The sequence below is a fragment of the Bison bison genome, unplaced genomic scaffold, assembly GCF_000754665.1.
Source record: "Bison bison bison isolate TAMUID 2011002044 unplaced genomic scaffold, Bison_UMD1.0 scf7180017864312, whole genome shotgun sequence".
Lineage (NCBI taxonomy): Eukaryota > Metazoa > Chordata > Mammalia > Artiodactyla > Bovidae > Bison > Bison bison.
The window spans coordinates 71,408-95,496 of NW_011494884.1; the positions used below are offsets into that span (position 1 = coordinate 71,408).

The following is a 24,089-nucleotide window of genomic DNA, read 5'->3' on the forward strand; positions in this document are numbered from 1 at the left end:
GTGCAGAGCAGTTTACTCCTTGAGGTCAGTGTCCATCCGCCCTGAAAAAAGAGGATCCTTCCCATTTCCACTGGCTCCCAGGCCCTTCAATCGCCCAGAGTGGACATTGAGGTAAGAGCAAACCCAGCGGCTCTGAGGGGTCGAGAGGCACAGGGGTCCGTTTGGGCCGGCATCGTGGCTCAAAGTCCCAAGTCCCGGCGCGGAGGAATCTGGTGTGAGAAAACCGTTGGCTGCGCCGCGGTAACTGTTAGTGTGACCCGGCCGTCCGCTAGTTTGCGGAGGTTGGGAGCACGTAGCTGCACACCAGCGCCGCACGGTTGTCACCCTCGGGCTCCAGCCTGCGTGCCTGCGGCGGGGCATCCTCCACCGCGGTCCTTTAGCCTGTGCTGAGTCCTGTATTGAGGTGTCCTCTGCCGTCAGTGGGCGCGGGTGGGGCCGGAGAAGCGAGCGGGATCGGGAGAAGGACTGGGGACCGCGCAGGGCAGCCTTAGGACGCGCAGAGGATTCAGCTGCATGTTTGGGGTGGACACTAGTGTCTTTGCCCCTGGGGTGGATGTCCACTTGACCTGGATGTCCTTTGTAGCTGGTGTGGTGCCTTTGAGCACCAGCTCGGTTTCTCACCTCCAGGTGATAGGAGTGGCTTGTGGTCCAGCCAAAGGGATGTTGAAGTGGGGAGGACACAGCTGAGTCCAGCCCGTATGCAGTGGACCTGGGTATGGGGTCGACCCGCGCGGTCTGGCTTGGACGCTGTGGGTATCGTGCTCCAGGGCCCTCGGGCTCAGCGATCATCAGAACCACCTGCAGTGAACAGGGTTTCTCTCTGGGGACTGGGAGTGGGACCCCCATTCCAATTTGCATTTCAATCGGGTGCTAGGTGTTGCCAGTCCAGGAGCACGCTCTGAGAACTACTGCAGTAATTTTTTTAAAAAATCCCTTATTTGGGTGGCAGTTCAGCTTATTACTAGGTTTTTACAACATATGCACATAGACACTGCTAGGTTGCCATGCTTTGGGCTTAGGTGCAAAGGACTAGACTGATTAGCAGCCCTGTCTGGAGGAGCTCTTGAAATGTGTGTGTGAGGGGGAGGAGGAACTGCTTACCCATGAGATGTGGTTGCTGTAATTAATACACATGCAAACAACTTGGTACAGGAAGGTGGAAGAGATGGCCTTTGGGCTGATCCTTAAAGGATAAGCTGAATTCTTCCATTTCAGAGAGGAGAGTGTGGTGCTTTAGCAAAGGATGTGTGTGCCCTGGGACAGAGTGCATCAAGGAATTTATCATAGCTGGTGCATGGAGGAAAGTAGTGTTTGCTGGAGTATAAAGCAGAGATCTCCAGATTTGATTCAGTTGACCATCAGTAAGAGACTTGGGCATATATCCCTGTGTGCTCCGTGCGTGAGTTATGTATGTATGTGTGCATGCTTAGCTGCTCAATCATGTCAGATTCTGCAACCCCAACAGTAGCCCACCAGGTTCTTCTGCTGGGATTATCCCGGCTAGAATACTGAAGTGGGTTGCCATTTCCTCCTCTAGGGAATTTTCCTGACCCAGGGATCAAACCCACGTCTCCTGGGGCTCCTGCATTGGCAGGCAAATTCTTCACCCCTGAGCCACCTGGAAGGCCCAAGTTATGTATGTATAACAATTGTCATAATATACATATGGTAAATTCAGAATACTTTATAATGGCATTTAAAATTTGTTCTAATATGCTGGTTTCTCAGCAGATTATATTGTGTAACCTGCTTTGGAAATTGCTGATTAGATCATTAAAGTTTTTACAGGCATGTGAGCTAATGTATTTTTAGTCCTTTAGTGTTTGATAAAGAGGTCTTTAAAAGTGTAGTGTCATTATATTTGTCTTCCTAGGAAAATTGCCATGGAACAAAAATGTTTAGAAGCTGAGAAAACTCAGAAAAGGCTTATCCTGACTTAAAGCGGAATGATTTAATTGTAATTAGTCTTATAATCTGCCCCTCTTTAGAACCTTAGGTAGTCTCTCTGTGAATTGAGTGTCAAATCCAAGCTCATTACCCTTCAGTCACAATGGACATCTTTTAGTCCTGCAGACTAGCCAAGCTCTCAACACATAGTCACGAGCTGTTCACTCTTGTCTGAAGAGTGGTCCCACTGCTGCTGCTAAGTCGCTTCAGTCGTGTCCGACTCTGTGCGACCCCATAGACGGCAGCCCACCAGGCTCCCCCATCCCTGGGATTCTCCAGGCAAGAACACTGGAGTGGGTTGCCATTTCCTTCTCCAATGCATGAAAGTGAAAAGTGAAAGTGAAGTCACTCAGTGGTGTCCAACCCTCAGCGACTCCATGGACTGCAGCCTTCGAGGCTCCTCTGTCCAGGGGATTTTCCAGGCAAGAGTACTGGAGTGGGGTGCTATTGCTTTCTCCAAGTGGTCCCACCTAACCTTCCAATTCCTAGTCCTCCTGCATCTCAGTTTAAATATTAGTTTTGTTGCAGACAGACCTCTTCAGTATGTAAATTAGTTCCTGCTTTCCTCTTTGTAAGAACATTCTTTGTTCCTTGTTAAACTTAAATATTTGTGGTTATGATTTTTTTCTGCCGTTTCCACAAGGGCTCACATGTGTTGAATGCTCATGGTATGCCAGGCACTTTGTGCTCTCTGTGTGTTCGCATTGAGTTGTTCTCAGTTGACCTGTGCAGTATAGGTTGTTATTGACTATTTTACAAATACAGACGCGAGTCGTAGGTTATGTGATTTGCTTCACAGGTTATGTGAAGAAGAGCCAGTCTGGCTCTGATAATAACTTGATGATACTGCTTTCTACTCTATAGTTGGGGGTGAGTTGGTAGAGAACCTTTTATACATGGTAATATATTTGATGCCTGATAGATCCTAGCTTACATTAGGTACTCATTTACAGGGTGCTGTTGAAAAAATGTGGGGAATTGTTGATCATGTGTGGTAGGAGCAGTAAAGGAGTAGTTTGGAGATGAATGACTGTTTCCTTAGAGACAGAGTGGATGCCACTCATCAAGAATGAAATTATGGGGCGTAAATGATGTGGTTAAAAAAAAGATTAAGCTACATGCAACTGTGGAATGATCCAGGAAGATACAGTAGTGTATGTATAAGAATTACTTAAAGGGCCTGGCATAAAGCTTACCATAAGAGCCCTCTTTCATAGATTACATATCTAGGTGTGAAAGAACTATTCACCAATATCTTAAGACTTTTTATAATTAATTCAATTGAAAGATGACATACTACATGAAAATAAGTCTTCTACTTCAGTGCTGTCACCTAGCACAGGAGCACTTAGGTTTTGCTGAAGGTGGGGATACTGCCTTAAGAGGCAATATTGGATAGTGCCTTCACAGGCTAGGAAACTCTGTGATTACCCAGGAGCTTATTTTAGAATCTTAACCAAATCAGTTTAAAGATAGCATTGTAGAAACACTCAAATACAATTGCAAACATTGAGTATTGTCTTCATGATTATTTCCTCTTAAGAAAAAGGAAAATGACTGGGAGAGCCAGAGCGAGAGCAAGAGGAAGGGCGCGTGGTCAGGAGATGGTGCAGCATGTGGGCGCCTCTGCGGTGAGTATGTCACTCTTTTCTAACTGCAGGGAGAGTCCTTGAGAAACAAACTGGCAAACGAAGATCATGGCATCTGGTCCCATCACTTCATGGGAAATAGATGGGGAAACAGTGGAAACAGTGGCAGACTTTATTTTTTGGGGCTCCAAAATCACTGCAGATGGTGACTGCAGCCATGAAATTAAAAGACGCTTACTCCTTGGAAGGAAAGTTATGACCAATCTAGATAGCATATTGAAAAGCAGAGACATTACTTTGCCAACAAAGGTCCCTCTAGTCAAGGCTATGGTTTTTCCAGTGGTCATGTATGCACGTGAGAGTTGGACTGTGAAGAAAGCTGAGCGCAGAAAGAATTGATGCTTTTGAACTGTGGTGTTGAAGAAGACTCTTGAGAGTCCCTTGGACTGCAAGGAGATCCAACCAGTCCATTCTGAAGGAGATCAGCCCTGGGATTTCTTTGGAAGGAATGATTCTGAAGCTGAAACTCCAGTACTTTGGCCACCTTATGCAAAGAGTTGACCCATTGGAAAAGGGTCTGATGCTGGGAGGGATTGGGGGCAGGAGGGGAAGGGGACGACAGAGGATGAGATGGCTGGATGGCATCACTGACTCGATGGACGTGAGTCTGAGTGAACTCCGAGAGTTGGTGATGGACAGGGAGGCCTGGCGTGCTGCAATTCATGGGGTCGCAAAGAGCTGGACATGACTGAGCAACTGAACTGAACTGAAGCCTTCATCAGCTTAGGCTGTCAAATTAAATTTAAAAACTGTGTCCTGTGAAGGAGGTAGGAACTGTACAAGGAAAATTGTGTTCTATGTCCTGAGGGTATTGGAAGCTGGTTCTTAACTTCACTTGGTAACCCTTCTTGAAGAAATTTCTTCGTAAGAGTAAGATATTTGATTACTAATTTAGATCAGTTTTGGTTGAATGCCTTAGATTTGTTTGACTAGTTATTTCCTCTGATGTCTGTGACCTCTTGACACAAAAAGAATGCTGTTCTTTATTTGCATATAACTGCAGAGTCAGCAGCCTGGTTACATTCAGCCTCGACCTCAGCAGCCGCCAGCAGAGGGGGAATTAGTTGGCCGCGGACGACAGAGAGGAACAGTGGGAGCAACAGCGAAGTCACAAGGTGAAGGGAGAGGGAAAGGGCTTCCTGCGTGTGTCTGTGCGCTTGTAGCAATAGATGGGGAGCAGTTACCAAAATCCTGTTTAAAGAAAAAGGAGTCCCAGCATCTCCCTCAGGCTGTGCAGCCTGCCATGGATTGCAGTGCCTCAGGATTTCTTTTCTCGGCAACAAAAAAGAGCAAATTCTAGAGCCCCACACGAGCTTTTACAAAGCAGGTAAATTCTAAACTAATTATAAATGTGCTTATTAGGTATTAATTTAGAACATTCTCTTGGCTTCTTTAGTGGTTTTATCAAAGCTGTACCAACTTTAGTGTTTGTAACTTTGACTTATAAAATATATTTTCATGTGTGTGGTATTGGTTCATCCTCTGGCAGCCAGTAGAGTCAAAACGCCGGTTCTGATTCCAAAAATTGTGCTTTTTCCCTGCATTGTTCCAAAAGCTAATTTTTTTGGATGCTTGGTATAAGATTCTAATAGTTAATAAGTTTGGTTTTAGAATTGGAAAAAAACAAACATATATATACGTAGAGAATTAAACAAACTCATATATATACGTAGAGAATTAAACAAACTCACATATATACGTAGAGAATTAGTGTAGTAACAGTGGCTTTTAAAACCCTGGGATTGGCATGGGAAATGGGCAATGAAAGTGTTGAAGCAAATGGAAAACTTGAGAACAAAGCTGGTTCCTTGCTTTATGCCTTGCACCACTATGACCAAATATTTAGTCATCACAGATGAAACCCATGAAATTTAGAAAACATGGATAAATCTAAGATGAACTTGAAGTGGTATGAATTGAACTGTGACAGATACTGTCAGACTCAAGAGACAACTTGGAAACTTAACTGAAATTAGAAAACAGCTCATCTTTCTGATACACGGAGCAGTCTTATGAATCTGTGATGGGAAAGTGGACAAAGGAAAGGGCAAATCATTGAGAAGTGCAAAGGGCAGTGAAAATGCTAAGCCTTACCATTAAGTTTAAATTGAACTGGAGCATTTTTTAATCTGGTTATTCTCCATTTTATTTTTTTCCAGTTTTGGCAGTTTTAAAATTGGAACTTGCGTTCCATGTAGGATTGTACTAACTTTTGGATGGCGTTTGTAATGTGTAGCAGCATTACACTTTAGTAGCAGTTATATTCGTGGTAATTTATCCAGACACTGAATAAGTACAATCATGTAAGTAAGACTGTTAACTATATTCAAGACCCCAAAACTGGAAAAACCTGTTCGGTAAGGGTAAAACCTGTTGTACTTTAATAACAATGGAGTACCATTTAGCCATTTTCAAAAATGTAAAAACTTGACTGAAATGAAAACAAGTTGTAAAACAGCTTTGTATTTTTAGTAAATATGTATTATTGTTGGCCAGTTGCTAAGTCATGTCTGACTCTTTTTGACCCCATGGACTATAGCCCACAGGCTCTTCTGTCGACAGGATTTTTCAGGCAAGAATACTGGAGTGGGTTGCTGTTTCAGGGATTGAACCTGCTTTTCCTGAGTTTCCTGCATTGCAGGTGGATTCTTTATCGCTGAGCCATTGGGGAAGCCCCAGTGGGCTACATGATGTTTTAATTTTTAAGGTCCTTGATTACAATTCGTTCATGGGAATCTCTGACTCGGTGGACATGGGTTTGGGTGGACTCTGGGAGTTGGTGATGGACAGGGAGGCCTGGCGTGCTGCAGTTCATGGGGTCGCAAAGAGTCGGACGCGACTGAGCGACTGAACTGAACTGATTGAATCACTTTCCCTGGGTGAACTGATTGAATCACGTTCCTCAATCTTTTTTTAAAAAATTACCCATTTAATCCAAAAAGTGAACAGGGAGATATAATCCGTTCTATTAGAATAAATATGTCACATTAAGTTATAAATGTTTCTGATAATAGAAACATAAGGTTGCATGAGTTTCAAATATATAAGCCAAGTAAGAATTCTGTATCCAGCATTATACCAGGATATATATCCTCCAACTAAATACCTTTAATGTGCTATATTTTTAAAATACCTTTTGAAATTATCTGATCTGGCAAGATAGTTGGAAAATCTTCAGAGGCCAAAAATGACAAGACTAAATGCAGAGTGGGAATCAAGTGCTGAAACCAGTGACTCCAAAAAACACCTCCAGGTCACTTGCTTTATTATATTTTCCCTAAACATGCTCTGTATTGATCTTCACTAATACATTTTTTTTAAACAATGACTCATGAATTTAAATTGAATTCTAAGAAACTCAGTCCCCTACCTATATAAAGGTATATGTTTTTAAAGATAAGGGCCATTGTGAGGACTCAGTGATACTCAGGGTAATGCAAAGCCCTGTTTTACCGTCTTTCCCTGCTCTTGTAAGTATTACATCTCAGAAGTGCTTCTCACAGTAAGCGTTCAGGTATCCACTGTGTTTTAGAAATTAAAATGACAGCCTTAACAGATTTATCACTAATGAGGCATTAAGTGGAGAAGGCAATGGCAACCCACTCCAGTACTCTTGCCTGGAAAACCTCATGGGTGGAGGAGCCTGGTAGGCTGCAGTCCATGGGATCTCAAAGAGTCAGACACGACTGAGTGACTTCACTTTCACTTTTCACTTTAATGCATTGGAGAAGGAAATGGCAACCCACTCCAGTGTTCTTGCCTGGAGGGAATCCCAGGGTCGTGGGAGCCTGGTGGGCTGACATCTCTCTAGTTGCACAGAGTTGGACGTGACTGAAGCGACTTAGCAGCAGCAGCAGCACAGACATTAAGACCTTGAGTTTTCACTCTGTAAAGTGGGATATGGTGACATGGGAGGACTCTTAAATAGAACAATAGCATGTCCTGATTTGTGTTTTTAATAAATCATTCTGGAAGATGCATGGAAGGGGAACAAAGTTTCCAGTTGTATCCCTTTAAAAAATTTTTATTTATTTAATTAGAGGCTAATTACAATATTGTGGTTTTTACCATACATTGAGGTGAATCAGCCACAGGTGTACATGTGTCCCCCCGTCCAAAACCCCTTCCCACATCCTTCCACATCCCATCTCTCTGGGTTGTCCTGGTGCACCAACTTTGAGTGCCCTGTTTCATGCATTGAACATGGACTGGTCATCTTTTTCACATATGGTAGTATACATGTTTCAATGCTATTCTCTCAAATCATCCCACCCTCACCTTCTCCCACAGAGTCCAAAAATCTGTTCTTTACATCTGTCTCTTTCACTGTCTTGCATATAGGGTTGTTGTTAACATCTTTCTAAATTCCATATATATGTGTTAATATACTGTATTGGTGTTTTTCTTTCTGACTTACTTCACTGTGTAATAGGCTCCAGTTTCATCCACCTCATTAGAACTTACTCAGATATGTCCTTTTTTTATAGTTGAGTAATATTCCATTGTGTATATGTACCACAACTTTCTTATCAATTCGTCTACTGATGGACATCTAGGTTGCTTCCATGTCCCAGCTATTATAAACAGTGCTGCGATGAACATTGGGGTACACGTGTCTCTTTTAATTCTGGTTTCCTCGGTGTGTATGCCCAGCAGTGGGATTGCTGGGTCCTATGGCAGTTCTTTTTCCAGTTTTTTAAGGAATCTCCTCACTGTTCTCCATAGTGGCTGTACTAGTTTGCATTCCCACCAACAGTGTAAGAGGGTTCCCTTTTCTCCACCCTCTCCAGCATTTATTGTTTGTAGACTTTTTGAAGGTAGCCATTCTGACTGGGGTGTGATGATACCTCATTGTGGTTTTGATTTGCATTTCTCTGATAATGAGTGATGCTGAGCATCTTTTCATATGTTTGTTAGTCATCTGTCTTCTTTGCAGAAATGTCTGTTTAGTTCTTTGGCCCATTTTATGGTTGAGTCATTTATTTTTCTGGTATTGAGCTGCATAAATTGCTTGTATATTTTGGAGATTAATTTTCGTTTCCTATTATTTTCTTCCATTCTGAAGGCTGCCTTTTCACCTTGCTTATAGTTTCCTTCATTGTGAAAAAGCTTTTAATTTAATTAGTTCCCATTTGTTTATTTTTGCTTGTATTTCCATTACTCTGGGAGGTGGGTCGTAGAGGATCTTGCTGTGATTTGTGTCAGAGAGTGTTCTGCCTCTGTTTTCCTCTAGTTTTATAGTTTCTGGTCTTACATTTAGATCTTTAATCCATTTTGAGTTTATTTTTGTCTATGGTGTTAGAAAGTGTTCCAGTTTCATTATTTTACAGGTGGTTGACCAGTTTCCCCAGCACCAGTTGTTAAAGAGATTGTTCTTTTTTCCATTGTATATTTTTGCCTCCTTTGTCAGAGATAAGGTGTCCATAGGTGTGTGGATTCATCTCTGGACTTCCTATTTTGTTCCATTGATCTATATTTCTGTTTTTGCGCCAGTAGCATACTATCTTGATGGCTGTAGCTTTGTAGTGTAGTCCAAAGTCAGGCAGGTTGATTGCTCCAGTTCCATTCTTCTTTCTCCAGTTGTATCCCCATTTAAAACATCTTTTAGATTGACAGTTACTCATATTTTGACTAAAGTATTAATAGTAGCAGTACTATATGTGGAGAGGGGAGCAGATGTCATTATTATTTTCAGAAGCTTGCAGTTAGGTTTTCATATCCATGACTACTATTTTTTCAAGAGAAACTCAAATTTTTCTTTTTTTCTTTTAATAAAGTGTCATTTTATTAATGACTTTTGCTGAAAGAAAAATTTTTCTTCATGGAATTCCTAAAAAAGTTTCGTCTAGGTTAAATTATTACAGAATACCCTCTTAAAAAACTAACTGAATAGATATTAGCTGAAAGACTTTGACCTTAATTTTCATATAGGGGAATAATCTAATGGCTTAGAATGGAGATTTTTATTTTATAGCCCAACTTATTTGCATTGTAGCAGACAAGATAATGTAAATTATCTGGGTTTAAATTCCAGCTCTGCCACTTAAAAACTTGAATCTTTGGGTAAGTTATTAATTTTTCCAAGTTTCAGTGCCTTTTTTATAAGGTTATTGAAAGCTTATAAGATATTCATATGAGAAGTACCTAATTCAGTCCTGGATACCTTGAAGGAACTCAGCAAATATTGGTGTCATTCATCTGTGTTTACATGTGGGCAAATGGGAATGTTGATGAGAAATAAGAAGGGAATCCCTCCTCCAAATTTTTCAAGGAAGAATTCAAATTAAGCATTTATGACCAGTTGTTGCCCTCAGACTAGATTCAGTATACCTGACCTTTGTTAGTGTGGACACCTTAAGCTGAAAGTCTTTAGTGTAAAAAGTTCACCAGGGGTTTATTCAGTGGCTGAGTCATGTCTGACTCTTTTGCAACCCCAGGAACTGTAGCCTGCCCGGTTCCTCTGTCCGTAAAATTTCCCAGGCAAGAATACTGGAGTGGGTTGCCATTTCCTTCTCCAGGGGATCTTCCTGATCTGTCTCCTGCATTGGCAGACAGATCCTTTACCACTGAACCACCAGGGAAGCCCCCAGATACTGAAAGATTTTAAAATGTGGAGACACAGAGAGAACAAACAAATAAGACACTAAGAGGGGTTTGGGGGATGGGGCTGGGGTGGGATAAACTGTGAGACTGAGATTGACATACACACACTACTAGGTATAACATAATGAGAAATGAGAACCTACTGTATAGCACCGGGAACTCAGTGCTCTGTGGTGACAAAGAGGGGATATATGTGTATGTATGGCTGATTCACTTTTCTGTACAGCAGAAACTAACACAACATTGTAAAGCAACTAAATTCCAATTAAAAAAAAACTAAGATAAAAATACTTAACAATAGAGCCCCTGAAAATCTTGAGGCACAAGAACCAGCATATTTAGCAGTACTTTTAAAGTGCTTTATAAATGAAGCTCTTAACTTAAAACTTACCACATTCCAGTAAAAATCTGTTATAATCAATTTTTCAGGTGTAGAAATTGAAGCTCATATTAAAATAACTTGTTTACAAGATATATCAGGAACCAATATATTTTGTTTGAGCTACATTACTTCTCTTTGAGAAGCTGGCAGTTCTAAGCTAATTTTAGCATTTGTGATTAGAAGAGGACTGGTCTCCCTTATCTTTTTGTTCTCCCAAGTCCATGACTTCTGTCACTAAGATTTATGTTTTGCTCAGAATGTCTGGTTCGGCTCCCTCTTGCCATAACATCCAGATTCCAGGCAAGACTAGCAGCTAGGGGCGTGGAGAATATAAAAGCCAGCTATTAATGCCTTTAAGGTGCTTTTGTAGAAGTTTCATCCAATAATTTCTGCAAAAGTCTCTTAGGCCATCCTTATGTGCAAGGAAGGTAGAAATTTTAGTCTATTAGGTATGTGTGTGCACTCAGTCACTCAACTGTGTCCAACTCTTTGTGAGCACATGTACTGTAGCCTACCAGGCTCCTCTATCCACAGAATTTCCCAAGCAAGAATACTGGAGAGGTTGCCATTTCCTACTTCAGGGGATCTTTGCAACTTAGGGCTCAAACCCTTGCCTCCTGCATTGGCAGGCAGATTCTTTACCACTATGCCACCTGGGAATCCCCTATTAGGTGTGTTACTTCCTAAATAAACTTTTAAAATAATGAAATATTGTTTATTGTGTAGTCAGCAGTCTGTTACACAAGATTAACATGCATGTTAACTGCAAGCTAGAATTTAACACTTGTCTATATAGCTTGTATTTGTTCTTTGGTCCACATCATACTAGTTATATAAAGTGTTCAGTTCAGTCACTGAGTCGTGTCCTACTCTTTGAGACGCTATGAACTGCAGCACGCCAGGCCTCCCTGTCCATCACCAACTCCCAGAGTCCACCCAAACCCGTGTCCATTGAGTCGGTGATGCCATCCAACCACCTCATCCTCTGTCATCCCCTTCTCCTGCCCTCAATCTTTCCCAGCATCAGGGTCTTTTCAAGTGAGTCATCGCTTTGCATCAGATGGCCAAAGTATTGGAGTTCAGCTTCAACATCAATCCTTCCAATGAACACCCAGGACTGATTTCCTTTAGGATGGACTGGTTGGATCTCCTTGCTGTCCAAGGGACTCTCAAGAGTCTTCTCCAACACCACAGTTCAAAAGCATCAATTCTTCAGTGCTCAGCTTTCTTTGTAGTCCAACTCTCACATCCATACATGACCACTGGAAAAATTTTATACAAATTAAAAGACTTAGTAATTTGGATATTTTAACCACAGTTTTTGCAAGTAACCATGTACTGATAGTTAACCTACCCCAGTAGATGTGTATCACGGTCACAGGATAGCACAAGCTCATCCCCTCCATTCTGCTGGTTTTTAAGGAATTGGTGAGGAAATTACATTTTAAACTTCAACATTTTCTAATTCAGGTAGCACATTTAAATTTTATAAACTGCCAATTCTTACAGCTATAATTATATCATAAAAGTTGTGAAAATACTGATATTAAGGCCCTTAGGTGGTATTATACCTACAGACAGAAAAATAATTACCCAATCAGCAAATGTATTTTTCTAAGTTCTTGAATCAGTCCAGTCATCTTGGTCTTATATATATGTCCTGTGAGGGAGCTGAGTTTGCCTAGAGTGGTGACAAGAAGGGCTCCACGCAAGAGGTTCTAGCTGAGAAGTTACTTTTTTCTTTGGTTGGCAGATACCTAATACATCCTGACAGGATTGTTACACACTGTGTTTAGCACCACAGGAGCCTTTGGGTTTCATGCCGTAGCGTACTTTGGGAATTGCATTTGTCATGTTGCGTATTAACTTAGATGTATTTTTTCTTTGTTATTCCTTTTTTTTTTTTTTTTTAAAGAACTCCAGATATCTGCTGGATTCCAGGAGTTATCATTAGCAGAGAGAGGAGGTCGTCGTAGAGACTTTCATGATCTTGGTGTGAATACAAGACAGAACCTAGATCATGTGAAAGAATCAAAAACAGGTAGGTTAATCATTAAGAATAAGTGTCATGAGATTACTTTTCAAGTACACAGGACAGTAAATTGAAGCACTTTCACTTAGGTATTTATTTGTATGATGAATTGCTCAGGTGAAAGAGTATGTTTGTTCAAAGACTGCATGGATACTTTTTCCATTTTCCTCTCCTTTTTGGTTTTGAAATAGGTCATAGATGTTTTCAGCTGCACTGAAATGTTTGGATACATATCACATAGATCACTTTTCTCTTTAACGCTTTTTGCTATAAAGATTTCATTGCTTCAGTTGTAAATTACTTTAGGGATAATTGTTTTCTAAATGGATGCTTCCAGTAATTTATGTAAATAGAATAGTAGTCCCCGAAGTCAGATGTCTGAGAACTTGTGTTGTCTGTTGCTCTTAGCCCTTTGCTTACAGAACTGCATCTGCCTTGGCATGGCAGTGAAGATTTCAAGGAAGCATAAACTTGACATATCATTAATTGAACATGACTTACTTTTACAGGTTCTTCAGGTATTATCGTAAGGCTAAGCACTAACCATTTCCGATTGACATCCCGTCCCCAGTGGGCCTTATATCAGTATCACATTGACTATAATCCGTTGATGGAAGCCAGAAGACTCCGCTCAGCTCTTCTTTTTCAACATGAGGATTTAATTGGAAGGTGTCATGCTTTTGATGGAACAATATTATTTTTACCTAAAAGACTACAGCACAAGGTTATTTCAGTTGTTGGAATGGGGAGAGGGAAATGGGGATTCCCACCTCAAAGCCAAACTGCAACATTCTAGGGTAGCTTTCAAGAACCCCCAGTCTGTTAGGCTTCTGTCTGTTAGGGTTTATAATGCCCCCACAGGGTGTTCTGGCATAATTGTATCACTCTTAGATCTACCTGAGTGACTTCATCATTACAATCAAGTAATAGTAAAGCACTTAAAATCATTTTCTCATACCCATTCTTTCTTTTTTTTTTTAACTTTTCTAAATTTTCATGAGCTTGATCTTGATGGCTCAGATTGTTGCCTTATTCAACAGGCTTATGTATTGGGCTTATTTTAACAAAAGTTTGGTTTTCCACCACTCTGGCTTCAGGTTACTGAAGTTTTTAGTCAGACTCGAAATGGAGAGCACGTGAGGATAACAATCACCCTGACAAATGAACTCCCACCTACGTCCCCAACTTGTTTGCAGTTCTATAATATTATTTTCAGGAGGTATGTTAGTGTTTTTCTTTTAACATTTTAATAAGAAATTTTAAATGTAATCTAAAGCTGGAAGGCATGTATAGTAAGTACTTGTATACTTAGTACCTAGATTTGACAGTGATTGGTTAAGATCATTGGGTTACTCTTGAGTTTTAATCATTTTTAGGTGTGATATACTGATATAAATCTCATTTATTTGCTTTAAGCAAGTGTCATGTTGTTCACTTCCTTATTTGTGTTGAGATTAGACCTTTTAAATCCTATTTGAGCTTCTATTAAGAACACACAGTCTCTCAGAGGTCTGTCACTAACCTTATATTCCTTCTCTCCCACAGTGGGTACCAATTCAGAAAACAGGGCAGGATTTAGGCCTATTCAGATTTATTTCTTCCATCATAGGACATATACTGCATGCTCTGTAATTTGCTGTCAGTGTGGATACTCTTTTTTTCCAAATCCAAAATTAGGACACATGTTTTAAGGAGACTGCCCTCTATCCCCCTGCTGAGTGGGAAGCAATCTGGATGAGACTGAAATTGGTGTGAGAATAGTGAGACATAATACTGGGGTTTGTAATTTACCCTTTTAAGGTGGTCATAAGATATCTGCTACTGATTAATCTTGGTAGATATTTACTTGAATTAATGCAATAGGAGATTTACTTTTCTGTGAATGATGGGTTGGCAAACTTTTTTTCTTTTTTTTGCAAATGGCCAGATAGTAAACATTTTAGGTTTTTCAGGCCATATTATCTGTATCTCAACCATTCTACTTTGCTGTTGAAGCAGAAAAGCAGTCATTGAGCACATATGATCATGGCTGTGTTCCAATGATGGACACTTCACTGATGGACACTGAAACTTGAATTTCTTATAATTCATGCATCTTTATCCATTATTATAGTTTTGATTTTTTTCTAGACCTTTAAAAGCTGTTTAAAAAAAATAGCTCTTAGGCCATACAAAAACCAGCAGGTAGGCTAGATTTGGCCCACCTACAAGCCATAGTTTGCCAACCTCTGCTGTAAGCAATATGCCATTCTAATTGTAGTGTGGGGTACTTATCAGTAGTCATTATTCTGACTTTTCAAATTCTAGGCTTTTGAAGATCATGAATTTGCAACAAATTGGACGGAATTACTATAACCCAAGTGACCCAATTGATATTCCAAATCATAGGTTTGTATAAATTGGGAAGTTTCTATTTCTTAGGTTTAATCACAGACTTTGAAAGTGATGCTCTATTTTGAAATGATCAGATTTACTATGGCTGTTAATGGTACCCATCACATTAAATGAACATTTAACTTGGTTTGAACAATGAAGGAGACATCCCAGAATACCTGGCGCTTTAAAGATCATGTGATATTTACTTGTCACAGGGAAAAAGCATAGAGTTTTCCAACACAAAGTTTATATTTGATCTTCAGTTGCTCAGTTGTGTCCGACTCTTTGCAACCCCATAGACTGCAGCACGCGAGGCTTCCTTGTCTATCACCAGCTCCTGGAGCTTGTTCACACTCATGTCCATTGAGTTGGTGATGCCATCCAACCATCTCATCCTCTTTTGTTCCCTTCTCCTCCTGCCTTCAATTTTCCCAGCATCATGGTCTTTTCCAGTGAATCAGCTCTTCACATCAGGTGGCCAAAGTATTGGAGCTTCAGTTTCAGCATCAGCCCTTACAGTGAATATTCTGGACTGATTTCCTTTAGCGTTGACTGGTTTGATCTCCTTGCAGTCCAAGGGACTCTCAAACGTCTTCTCCAATACCACAGTTCAAAAGCATCAGTTCTTCAGCGCTCAGCTTTCTTTATGGTCTATCTCTCAAATCTGTACATGCTTACACATCCATACATACACATATTTGCTCATCACCTAAACTCATCACAAAAACTTATCACCTAATTATGATTGCTTCAAAAGTTACTGTAGTGTATCAGGATGTACACACAAATGGTTTAGGTTTATTTATAATAATTGTAGATATTTTCAATTAGACTTTTCAAGTTTTTAGATCAATATAAAATTTTAGTAAAGTTAGTGTATTAATTTAAAATGGAAATTATAATGTTATTATAAAATAACATTCATTGTTGGAGATCTTAAAAAGATCAGTATTTATCTGGAAAAGATAAAAATAAGTAAATTTAGTGAAAGACTTATCCTTTTGACCTAGCTAATAAAGGTAAAAAACAACTTGTTACATACAAAGCATATTGGGATATTCATAGGAGTTACTTCATGGTTTTCATTCCATTTGACAGATTGGTGATTTGGCCTGGCTTCACTACTTCTATTCTTCAGTATGAAAATAACATCATGCTGTGCACTGATGTCAGTCATAAAGTTCTTCGAAGTGAAACTGTTCTAGATTTCATGTTCAACTTGTTTCATCAAACCGAAGAACACAAATTTCAAGAACAAGTGTCTAAGGAACTGATTGGTTTAATTGTTCTCACCAAGTAAGACTTTTAAGAATGTAAACTAATTTTACAAGTCTTAAGATGTTTGGGCTTTCTAGCCCTAAAATGTTAGTTGGGAAGTAGGGTTTAAGATTGAGAGGTGAGAGTGCACAGAAATGGGAGGGAAACTTACAACCTCCCTTAAGAGTTAAAAGATCGGGGGGAATATACTCATCTGAAAAGGAGAAATATCCAATTATTTCTATCCTTTTTAGTTATAATTTTATTTTCTAATATTAATTTAGTTACATCCCCATCTCTCTTGCATCAGTTCAGTTCAGTTGCTCAGTCATGTCCAACTCTGTAACCCCATAGACTGCAGCACACCAGGCTTCACAGCTTTTAAGAAATTTGTTTCCTTGTTCTTTCTATGCTATTGCACATTACCAAATGATTTGAAATTTTATTTTCTAGAAAGTGTATGTTATCTAGTTTTTTCTTTTTAATAACATTTCTACATGTTTTAATCAAATATTGACAAATCTCAACTGGTCATAGGTATAACAACAAAACATACAGAGTAGATGATATTGACTGGGACCAGAATCCAAAGAGTACCTTTAAGAAAGCAGATGGCTCTGAAGTCAGTTTCTTAGAGTACTACAGGAAGGTAAGACATTAATATTGATTTTTATCTTTTTAATGTGAATTGCTTAGACCTTAGGAGAAATCTGAAATACCTTCAGTAGAATTTTCTAATAGCTAATGAATTTTCTAATACATATGGAACAAGTGGCTCTTATAGCGGTATATAAATATGTTTATCAACCCAGTCACAGCATAGTTAGCTCATTAGCAAGTGAGATGTGCTCTTTCCTGATTCTTTTTCTGAAGCAGATTCAGGATTACATTTGAACCTAACCATGTAGAGGACAAATAAGATAATAGATGATAAAAAATACAAGTTAACAGCTTACCATACTGTCTGATTCTGTAACTAGCACTTTTTCAAAAACTTCATCTGCCAATGGCAGCTCAAGATCTTTGAACCCTTAGCATCAGTTGTGATAAATCTGCAAATGGGTTAACTCTTAACCTTTGTCTAACATGTTGACAGAATTCAGACAGACTTGTTACATGAAGGTTAGATAGTAAGTTCAGTGGTTGATCTTCCAGCACCAGTTTATAAAAGATGATTCTAGCTTTTGGCACAGTGATCACTAAATTGAAAAAGACACCAGAGACAAATAACATTAAGTTTGTACAAAAGTAATTGTGGCTTCGGACCATGAATTTCAAGTCATCATCAGTTCAGTTCAGTTGCTCAGTCATGTCCGACTCTCTGGGACCCCATGGACTGCAACACGCCAGGCTTTCCTGTCCATCACCAACTCCTGGAGCTTGCTCAAACTCGTGTCCATCAAGTTGGTGATGCCATTCAACCATCTTATTCTCTGTTGTCCCCTTCCCCTCCTGCCTTCAATCTTTCCCAGCACCAGGGTCTTTTCCAGTGAGTCAGTTCTTTGCATCAGGTGGCCAAAGTACTGGAACTTCAGCATCAGTCTTTCCAATGAATGTTCAGGACTGATTTCCTGTAGGATTGACTGGTTTGATCTCCTTACTGTCCAAGGGACTCTCAAGAGTCTTCTCCAACAGCACAGTTCAAAAGCATTAATTCTTTGGCACTCAACTTTGTTTATGGTCCATCTCTCACATCCATACATGACTATTGGAAAAACCATGGCTTTGACTGAATAGACCTTTGTCAGTAATGTCTCTGCTTTTTAATAAGCTGTCTAGTTGATCATAGGTTTTCTTCCAAGGAGCAAGCGCCTTTTAATTTCATGGCTGCAGTCACCATCTGCAGTGATTTTGGAGCCCAAGAAAATAAAGTCTGTCACTGTGTCCATTGTTTCCCCATCTCTTTGCCATGAAGTGATGGGACTGGATGCCATGATCTTCGTTTTCTGAATGTTGAGTTTTAAGCCAACTTTTTCACTCTCCTCTTTCACTTTCATCAAGAGGCTCTTTAGTTCCTCTTTGCTTTCTGATATAAGGGTGGTGTCATCTGCATATCTGAGCTTATCGGTATTTCTCTTGGCAATCTTGATTCCAGCTTATGCTTCATCTAGCCCAGCATTTCACATGATGTACTCTGCATATGCATGGTGACAATATACAGCCTTGACATACTCCTTTCCCAATTTGGAGCCAGTCCGTTGTTCCATGTCCAGTTTTAACCGTTGCTTCTTAACCTGCATATGGATTTCTCAGGAGGCAGGTCAGGTGGTCTGGTATTCCCATGTTTTTCAGAATTTTCCAGTTTGTTTGTGAGCCACACAGTCAAAGGCTTTAGTGTCAAGGAAGCAGAAGTAGATGTTTTTCTGGAATTCTCTTACTTTTTCAATGATCCAGTGGATGTTGGCAGTTTGATCTCTGGTTCTTCCTTTTCTAAATCCAACTTGTACATCTGAAAGTTCTTGGTTCATGTACTGTTGAAACCTAATTTGGAGAATTTTGAGCATTACTTTGCTAGGGTGGAAGATGAGTCCAATTTGGCGGTAATTTAAACATTCTTTGGCATTGCCTTTCTTTAGGATTGGAATGAAAACTGACCTTTTCCAATCCTGTGGCCACTTCTGAGTTTTCCAAATTTGCTAGCATATTGAGTGTAGCACTTTAACAGTATCATCTTTTAGGATTTGAAATAGCTCAGCTGGAATTCCATCACCTCCACTAGCTTTATTCAAAGTGATGCTTCTTCAGGCCCATTTGACTTTGCACTCCAGGATATCTTGCTCTCGGTGAGTGATCACAGTATCGTGGTTATCTGGGTCAGTAAGATCTTTTTTGTACAGTTCTTCTGTGTATTCTTGCCACCTCTTCTTAATCTCTTCTGCTTCTATTAGGTCCACACTGTTTCTGTCCTTTATTGAGCCCATCTTTGCATGAAATGGTCCCTTGGTATCTCTAGTTTTCTTGAAGAGATCTCTAGTCTTTCATAACTAAGCTCCAACACATCTTTATTAACCAAAATAGGCAGTATTCCAATCAACACATTTTTGCCAATGAGAAATAAGTTTGTTTATTCCTATAGTGTAAAAATCTGTGCTTCGGGATTAGATGAACTCTTGGAAAGCATTTGCTGCCTTCTGCTGGTTGTGGAAGCATTTTGCCAATAGAAAGTTGTCAAGATGCTTGAAAAGGTGGTAGTCAGTCGGCTCGAGGTCAGGTGGATACGGCCGATGAGGCAAAACCCTGTAGCCCAGTTGTTTGAGCTTCTGAAGCGTTGATTATGTGGTGTGAGGCTAGGCATTGTTGTGGGGAAGTGGGCCTGTTTTGTTGGCTAATACTGGCTGCAGGCTTGCAGTTTTCGGTGCATCTCATCAATTTGCTGAGCATACCTCTCATATGTAATGTTTTCACCGGGATTCAGAAAACTGTAGTGGATCAAATGAGCATCAGACGACCAGAAAAAGGTTTTTTTGGCGCAAGTTTGTCTTTGCAAAGTGCTTTGGAGCTGCTTCTTGGTCTAACCACTGAGCTGGTTGTCGCCAGTTGTATAAAATCCACTTTTGATATTGTTGCATAGAATAAGACAATTCAAAACTAGTTTTTTGGTTTGTGGTCGGCTTGTGAGGCACCCATTTGTGGAACTTTTCACCTTTGCAGTTTGCTTCAAATGCAGAATGACCACAGAATGGTCGACGTTGAGTTCTTCAGCAGCGTCTAGTATAACTATAAGAGGATCAGGTTCAGTGATGCTCTCAGTTGGTCATTGTCGATTCCGATACCCGGCCACTGCTCTCCTCATCTTCAAGTCTCTTGTGTCTTTCGTAAAACTTCTGCAGTATACATTTGTTAGCAGTTCCTGGGCCAAATGTATTGTTAATGTTGTAAGTTGTCTCTGCTGCTTTATGATACATTTTGAACTAAAAAAAATATTGCTTGAATTTGCTTTTTGTGTAACATTTCTATAGTCTGAAATAAATATAAGCAGCAAGTAATAAGTCATTAGCAAGAAATGTACATTAAAATGATGTATAACCACATTTATTTAAGAATGAATTCCAATATCAAATGGTAAAGTGCAACAGTGTAAAACTGAAGTTACTTAAAATGTTTCTATAGGAAGGCATCAGACATTGTTGTAGTGGTCAGAGATGAGCAGATCTGCCTCCTAAATTCTTAGAAGTCACTTCCCATTTGATGTGCTCTGTCAGAAGTGCAGGAAAACACATCAGTTAAAATTTAAAGCTTGTCTTTGAAGTGCTAAATTTTATATAACTTTTTTCTATTTTCTGTAGATTATGTTTTTTCTGAAAAGTAGAATAAATGAACTATTGTGTGTGTGTGTGTGTGTGTGTGTGTGTTTATATATATATTATGTCAAAAGTATTCATCTGACTGGTGATCTTTGAAATGTCTTTTTGCTGAAAAATCTGTTGCTGCCTGATCTTCAGCTGCTCTCCTGTGAATGAGAAGATCAGATGCCACTCTGGAGGGAAATGATGCCCTAAGAAGTTGCATTAAGAACTGGTCTTACTCTGGCAAAATGAAAACAGGCCAAGGGTCATCTCAGCTTGATTTCCCTACTGCTGTTTTTAACCTCTGAAAATTCCTTGTAGACTTGAACCGTGTTTGACCTAGATTCTTCTGAGTGTCAGAGGTTACTGTGACAAACGAGTTCTGGCATTTTTCTGTAGTTCATTTGAATAAGCACGATCAGGGATGGGTAGAGTTGGTATACATCAGCAGCAAATACAGAGAGGATACAGTTGAAAGTTGATTTAAACCTGAAGCAAGATCAAGGAAAATTCTCCCCTTCTCTGACTAGTACCGAATCTTGCATGCCTGCTTGTTCTTCCACAATTGAAGTGAACATCCTATTAAATGTTGACATACTTCAGGGTTCTGCCTCAGGTCCCCAGTTGCTATATATTTACTCTTCAGGTGATCTCCAGTCTGTGCAAAGACTTCAGATATAATATGTTAACAGTTGGGTGGACTTGAAATATGTGAAAGAAATAAGGCATTCTTAAAACTTCGTAGTGGAAATTCAGTTTTAGTAATAAGTGATGGCTTAGATACTATACATTGAAGAGAATATCTAGGAAGTACTCAGGGTGGGAGATAAGGGCCTTTGGAAGGAAAGATCATGGTCAATAACTTAAAAAATCTAATATTAAACAGAAATGAAAGTGCTGGTTCTTCAGATGTAGGGGAAAGTGTTAAAAGAACTGACAGGCTTTCTTTTACGCACTAAGAATATAGAAGAGGGAAATCCCACAGCTCTGTAATTAAGAATTACGCGTTTTAAGGCCGTTTGGTGAAATAGAGAAATAGGAATACTTCTGAAATCACTACCACCGTTCTACCTGTGTGTATACCCAAGTGAATGATGTGTAAGCAGGGTGACTGTTAATAGACCCCTAATAAAAATAGTATGATAAAATAAATAATACAGAGAAGTGGAGCAGAGGTCACATATGCATGTTCTACTTCGAATTTTTTTTGCCTGGATGATTGGTAAAGAGTTGAGTGTAGGACAGTCAGTGCAAGCTAAAATTCACGGTCTCTTACTTGATGATGTAGGTGGCCAGCACCTTGGCTGTATGCAGGAAGAAGGAGGGGCAGGTGGAGCCGTCTTCTGGAGAGAGCAGCACTCATGGAATGGCTGTGACGGCACTACTGTCCTGCATACTTACTGCAGATGTGATTTTATTTGAGAATAAAGTTAGAGCTAAATTAACCAGGATAACGATGCTAGGAGAGGATACAGGAAATGATAGAGAGGTCTTCTAGAAGCACTCTCTAGTGAAGGGAATGCAAGAGGTCTGCTGTGGTCTGGAATTGTAGGGCTGACCTGGAGGCCAGAGACCTGTCTCACATATGTTAGATCCTAGACATCAGCATGTTTGGTCTCTTTACATATTGTAAATCTAATCTTAGACAGTGATTACATGTGGGCAGTCTTAAGATGGGGAACCTTAATACTGCTCAGTTGAAATTCAACTGCAAAGTAAACTTTCAACTTTCCCTAATTAACACTGTTCCATAGAGTGTACACATTTTCCCTCCCCCCTTTATTCTTAGTGTGAGACTTCTTTCATGAGCTCATCCTTACTATGAGTAGTTTTAGAGGAATTACGCTGTTGTGAAGACCTGGAGTTACACAGACTACTGTTTCTGAACCAAGAAGTCAAAAAAATGAAGTAAATAGAAATGTAGCAAAAAGTCAAAACTTAGAGCCTTACCATCCTTGACCATTTAAGTTTTTAGGAGAAAAGATGAGTCTATAAATCACAACCTATTTTAGTAGGACCAGAAAGACAGTATGTTTTACTTGGAAACAGATACTAGCCTTGCTATTAGCATATATGCTTAGTTTTAAAAAGTGAAACTTTTTTGTCTATTAACATGTTACTAAAGGCATTTACTGTGAACAGCGATATCTGTCTTCCCTTAAATAGCAATATAACCAAGAAATCACTGACTTGAAACAGCCAGTTCTGGTCAGTCAGCCTAAGAGAAGGAGAGGCCCTGGCGGCACATTACCAGGCCCAGCCATGCTCATCCCTGAGCTCTGCTACCTCACAGGTATGCTGACTTGTCTTTATTGGTGAAGCCACTGCGTGGTTCCCCTTCAGTTCTAGAAGCCATTAAACATTCCTTTTCCGCACCCATCCTCCCTGCCACCAACCCGACCCTTAAAACTGGTTTGTCTCCTGGGAGTTCTTTACTCATCACCACCCTACGTTCCATATAGTTAGGCCCGATTCTTGTTTCTTTAACTGTATAGTTTTATTCTGTTTAAAGGTTTAACTGATAAAATGCGTAATGATTTTAATGTGATGAAAGACTTGGCTGTTCATACAAGACTGACTCCAGAGCAAAGGCAGCGTGAAGTAGGAAGACTGATTGATTATATTCATAAGTAAGTCATCTGTGCTTTACGGGGTATGTTTTCAGTTCTTTATTGTATGTGGGTTTGGAGGAGTGACTTTCTCAGGGGAATGACAGAAACTAATTTTGTTTTTTATTTGTATTTGCGGTATTCAGGGTGGGTTCTTCATGTTTCTAAGTGAGGCTACTATTTGTCAGGAAATAATTAGCTCAGTTGGTAAAGAATCACCTGCAGTGCAGATCTGGGTTCAATTCCTGGGTTGGGAAGATCTGCTGGAGAAGGGATAGGCTACCCACTCCAGTATTCTTAGACTTCCCTTGTGGCTTAGCTGGTAAAGAATCTGCCTGCAATGTGGGAGACTTGGGTTCAATTCCTGGGTTGGGAAGATCCCCTGGAGAAGGGAATGGCTATGCACTCCAGTATTCTGGCCTGGAGAATTCCATGGACTGTACGTGGGGTTGTAAAGAGTCATACATGACTGAGCAACTTTCACGTTAAGTTAAACCATGGTATTTCTAATTCTGTTAGAAAAAGAGAATAAAATAGAAAGTGAAGTTGTTACAGCATTGTGTTTACTTTGAGGAGGAGATAGTTTGGGCATCAGAATTTTAAATGAAAGGATATTGTGAAGGGAAACATAGACATAATAAGAGAAAAACATTTCTGTGTTTCCTAGCATTCTCACCAGTATTTCAATCCTGAAAGAAACATTGACATTTGTTATAGGTTGCAGTGGGTCTCTATTTGCTTGTATATATTAGTTTTTGCTGTTTCCTTACATTTAGTGAAAAGCAATATGTTAAATTTACAGAGATGATAATGTGCAGAGGGAGCTTCGAGACTGGGGTTTGAGCTTTGACTCCAACTTACTGTCCTTCTCAGGAAGAATTTTGCAAGCAGAAAAGATTCATCAAGGTGGAAAAACAGTAAGGCAGTTCTTAAAAGTTGTCAGTGAAA

The 24,089-nt window shown here is 39.8% G+C and overlaps 1 protein-coding gene across 1 annotated transcript in view; it reads left to right on the plus strand.

The window, feature by feature from the left end:
* The first annotated feature begins 3,500 nt into the window (after positions 1-3,500).
* The window catches only part of PIWIL1 (piwi-like RNA-mediated gene silencing 1), a 33,422-nt gene continuing 12,833 nt past the window's right edge, over positions 3,501-24,089 (plus strand). Inside the window, exons 1-11 of the mRNA XM_010852433.1 lie at positions 3,501-3,578; positions 4,600-4,711; positions 12,497-12,622; positions 13,123-13,337; positions 13,711-13,832; positions 14,921-15,001; positions 16,088-16,285; positions 16,784-16,895; positions 22,699-22,825; positions 23,045-23,162; positions 23,944-24,058. Coding sequence (XP_010850735.1) covers positions 3,501-3,578; positions 4,600-4,711; positions 12,497-12,622; positions 13,123-13,337; positions 13,711-13,832; positions 14,921-15,001; positions 16,088-16,285; positions 16,784-16,895; positions 22,699-22,825; positions 23,045-23,162; positions 23,944-24,058 — 1,404 coding nt within the window. The remainder of the gene's footprint in view (positions 3,579-4,599; positions 4,712-12,496; positions 12,623-13,122; positions 13,338-13,710; positions 13,833-14,920; positions 15,002-16,087; positions 16,286-16,783; positions 16,896-22,698; positions 22,826-23,044; positions 23,163-23,943; positions 24,059-24,089) is intronic.